The sequence below is a fragment of the Mugil cephalus genome, chromosome 20, assembly GCF_022458985.1.
Source record: "Mugil cephalus isolate CIBA_MC_2020 chromosome 20, CIBA_Mcephalus_1.1, whole genome shotgun sequence".
Classification (NCBI taxonomy): domain Eukaryota; kingdom Metazoa; phylum Chordata; class Actinopteri; order Mugiliformes; family Mugilidae; genus Mugil; species Mugil cephalus.
In genome coordinates this window covers 13,570,724-13,575,039 of record NC_061789.1, presented here as the reverse complement: position 1 = coordinate 13,575,039, position 4,316 = coordinate 13,570,724, and the positions used below count along the sequence as shown (strand labels likewise).

At 43.2% G+C, this 4,316-nt stretch overlaps 1 protein-coding gene across 2 annotated transcripts; it reads right to left on the bottom strand.

Annotated features, from left to right (window-relative positions):
• Positions 1-2,843, bottom strand: pvalb5 (parvalbumin 5). 2 transcript variants are annotated; one of them, XM_047571635.1, is made up of 5 exons: positions 2,636-2,843; positions 2,029-2,115; positions 992-1,124; positions 564-673; positions 1-285 (listed from the first exon to the last, which is right to left on the bottom strand). In XM_047571635.1, the coding sequence occupies exons 1-5, from the start codon at positions 2,826-2,828 to the stop codon at positions 263-265; spliced, it is 546 nt and encodes a 181-aa protein (XP_047427591.1). In that variant the 5' UTR covers positions 2,829-2,843; the 3' UTR covers positions 1-262. The 2 variants fall into 2 exon arrangements, with proteins under 2 accessions (XP_047427591.1, XP_047427592.1); XM_047571636.1 differs by having other exon boundaries at positions 2,029-2,105; positions 2,636-2,774.
• Between the last annotated feature and the right edge of the window lie 1,473 nt (positions 2,844-4,316).

Here is a 4,316-nt window from a genome sequence, read left to right as displayed (position 1 = left end):
TGGTGTCACATCTTGAATACATTTATTATTCCATACCAGATACCCGACTGATTGAACACACACACACACACATGCACCTGTCCACCGAACATCTTATGCATTGCGAGTATCACATCGACAGGGAGAGCAGCAGGCAGGTGCGCAAGATCTGAGGTTTTTGGTCTTTGCATCAAACAATCTGGAAAGTCGGGGTTTCGAACAATGAATAAATAATTCGAAACCGGGAAACGCAGTCGAGGCCGTGTATGTGTGTGGATTCTCCTTATTTCAGAAGATCACAAAACTCTGCGGGGGGAGAGACAAAGAGACAGTGTAAATCAACAGTGGAATCAGTTTTTTTTGCAGGCAAAGTTGAGCAATAAGAGTAAACAAACGTTTTCTTTTCTTTCTTTTTATTTATTTATTTTTTTGCTTGCTTGAGTGCAGGGTTGTGCAGGCTTTTTTTGGCTGTGCTTTTTATAGACTGCAATTTCAGCACCTAGTGGTGGACAGTTCCCCCACTCAGACGGCAAACCTTTCCCCCGTCTGCCACTGGCTTTTCCAGATGTTTCACAAACACCCACCTTCCATCCCTATCTTGCCGTCGCCGTCCTTGTCTCCTGCGGCCATCAGGGTCTTGGTCTCGGACACGGTCAGCTCACGGGCCTCCGGGGAGAAATTCTGAAGGAAGAGTCTAAGGGTATATTGAAAAAAAAAAAAAAAAAAGGAAATTACCACAGGCCTTATCTTTTTGATGCCCTTTCCTTCCACCTCTGGGGCTTTTTGAAATGTCCCCATCACTCATTCCCTGCTTATTATTATTACTCACTTCATTCACAGCGGAAAATGCAGTTCCATTCATGCAGTGACCTCTGCCTGAGGGCCATCAAAAGGGGGACACACTACATAGATGCTACTCAGATACACCCGCGGACAGACGCAACCAGCACCAGCATCCATCCCCGCTCAAGCCTTTTAGTCATGCACAGGCACACACACACTCCATCCTTACTTGAGCTCCTCCTCCTCAATGTAACCACTCTGGTCCTGGTCCAGGACTGTAAACACTTTTTTCCTGTCCGCCTCCGATGAGCTGGTCAGTCCCACTTGCGCAAAGAAGGACTTGAAGTCGAATGTGCCCGGAGCTACGCAGAGGCAGAGAGGGAGAGGGGGAGAGATATATAAAGTGAGATGATGAGAGCAAGAGAAACAGGCACATATGGGAGTAAGAGGTCAATCAGAGAATGACAAGAAAGAGAGAATGGTGGGGGGGGATGAATAGGGATGTCGCATTCACTCTTTCGCTCAGATGACTTTCATTCTTCAAACGATGACATTTACCAATACGTACCCCGTGGCGCATTACTGTCTTATACCATTATATACTTTCCCATTATGCCGCTGAAGCAGTCAAAGCCCACTGAATATTGCCCATGGGTCTAATGCAAAGCTAAATGTTAAGAGCCCTGTATTTATCCACTAGTGGGAATTCTTTAGAGGATGAGTTTAAATACATTTGCTGAAGGAGAAATCTGACAATAACATAAGAAACATTCTTGTTATAAGGGAGGAAACTTGCCAACGTCAGGATTTATGTGCACATAAATAACAGAGACGCCACCTTCTTTTACTGGCACATGCAAAATTTGAATGTTATTATTCCAGAAAGGTTGCTGACAAGTTTTACTTTGGTAGGGAGCACATAAGGATGGGAATTCAATTTGAAAATGCAGTAACAGTAGACAGTAACTGCTCAAGATAAATAATTAAGGATGTGAGGACTTCTAAGTTTTGCGTGTGTGTGATTTAGTCTTCTCCCGTGCCCTTGGCATAAACACTCCGGTATCTGCATGGTAACTGCTCTCCTGCCACACGGCTGCCTGGTTACCTGCCCTTCTGCGACCAACACCTGACGCAGGAATCCCCCGTCGGGAGGGTGGTGGTGGGTTTGACAATGCCATTCTCTGTGCAATATGGAGTGCACAAGAAGTGCTGTGAGATGCTCGTGTGTCTCCTTGCGCGCGAGTTTGTCGCTTCCGTCTGACTCACCTTGACAAGCCTGGACTGCAGCCTTGACGTCCTCATTGCTCAACAGTGATGCAAGTGCCATGGTCCTCTGTGTCAGCCTCGGGGATGCATGGAAGAGATGCAAAGTGACAGTAAAGGAAACTGTTCAGGTGTTTTCTACAGTCAGACGGAGAACAGTCATAACTTGCGGATGATTTCAGCATCATCAGTCTTGTGGTGGGTGGTTTTCAGATAGATCAGCGCTGTCAGGAAGAGTGCTGAGTTGTGCTGTCTTTGTCAGCAGGGCTGTACCATTTTTGACAACACGGTACAGTACGTTTACACGACAAAATATAAATTATCTGAAGAAATAACCTGACGATGCAAGATCTGTTTCACGGAGTAAAATAATTTTCCGTCTCTCAAAGTTTTTAAACTTGAACGAGCAGTCACAAATACTGGAAATTTATATTTCCTCTTTCTATTAGCATTCCTTTCCCCCTCTCTCTCTCTCTCTCTCAAAGACAAAGTAATTGAGATTCACAAGACACAGACACACAGAGACCTGCCAGCTCTCCTGTCAGAAACATCTCCGTTCACGTTAATTTGCCAAAAAAAAAAAAAAAAAAAAAAAACCCTCAGTACTCACGTGCTTTGGGTGAGGTTTGAACCCTGCGAGCAGATGATGCGGATCTCTGTCTGTCCTGCTCTGTGCCTACAAGCCACCGACGCTCTCGTAGCTGCAGCTTTCGTGATGTAGAGTGCAAGAGGCAACCTGACGTATCTGTCCTCAAACCCAGGGAGATTTCTCCAGCGCCGCGGATTGCCTCCTCCCCCTTCATCAGTTAATCAGAGCAGATAATTTCCCCATTCATCTCATTTTGTAAACCTGCATGCATGGGGAAAATGCATTCAATGAAGTAACGGCGTTTCCGTCCGTTGCCGCTGCTGATTTTAATGTGGAATTGCAATAAAACATTCAAAACAGAATTTTAGCGTCATTGTTAAAATGTGAAGGAAAGCCAGCGTAAACACAGGGGTGTGTGATTTAAAGTTGTTTCATTAGTCTATATACGCCCACTTACCAGTTCATTAGATATAACAGGAAAAACAAATGGATTTATAAAAGTCTTGCTCTAAATCTTAGCTTCATGGTTGCTCTAATGTTCACTGAAACTGCATCTGAAAGGTATTTAGCCCAACCCACTGGGGTTGTCAAAACACTAGAAACACTGGCACAATACAATTAAGTACACACAGTCTCCAAAATGAAAACAAATTCCAAAAACCATTACCTTCACGATACGCAGATTTAATAAAAGACTGTTATATCGGAAAACAGTTGCCTTCACTAGTGAACTGGCAAGTGAGTACATGTTAATGATGTGTTTGTGCCTCATACATATGCACATGTGTCTTCTGACTAATAGTGCATGTGTGAACAAGCTATATATCAACTTGTGTTGTGGTGTTATTTAACATTTCTTTATGTAAAAGTAAATACTGAGATTCGCAGTAAATTTAAAGCAATATCCCTGAGCCTAGAAATAAAGTCAGCAAAAAATATGGCGCAGCTTATAAGCACCATGTCTTAAATGTCCTCCACTTGTTTACAGTCTGTCTGACTTTTGAATTTGTGGGTTCCAAACCCTCTAGAGATGGTCTTGCAACCTTTTCTGAGATCAGAAAGCTCCTTTGTCCATGTACACTTGCACGAACATGTGTTGTGGCGAACAGACTGTAAGAAATCTGTGATTTAAAAAACAAAACAAACAAAATAAAAACGGGTTACTTAACGACACCGGGGTCTCATTACTTCAATTAGAAACACTTCTGAACAGATGGATTTTACTTGCAGTGCGAAAAGTGCACTTGCTTTTGCACCTCACAGGTATGTAATATTGGGTCATTTTTCAGAATAAACAAATACACAGATTATTTTTTTTATTATTTGTTTAACTGGGCTCTCTTTGTCTGCATTCTGGGTTTGTGTAAAAGAAGCACAATTGGTGAAAATAATTTTTACACAGAAATGTAGAAAATTCTGATGAGAGCAAATACTTTTGTATGCTGAAGTCAGCACCAGGGCACCAGAGTCCACCTGTAAAACTGGTAGTTTACGGTTAGCGGGAAATCCAGGGAAGAAAACGGAATTTATATAGGCAGACCAGCAAGTTACTGATTCTTTCATAATCAGTACTGCGTGCCTCACATGATTGGCGAGCCGCTGGATGTGAAGAGCCGTCTTCAGCTTTGACACAAATCACAGGCTTCACATGACCGATAACAAAGCTCGAAGCTGATTGGCCGCAAGAGTTCAACGCGACGGC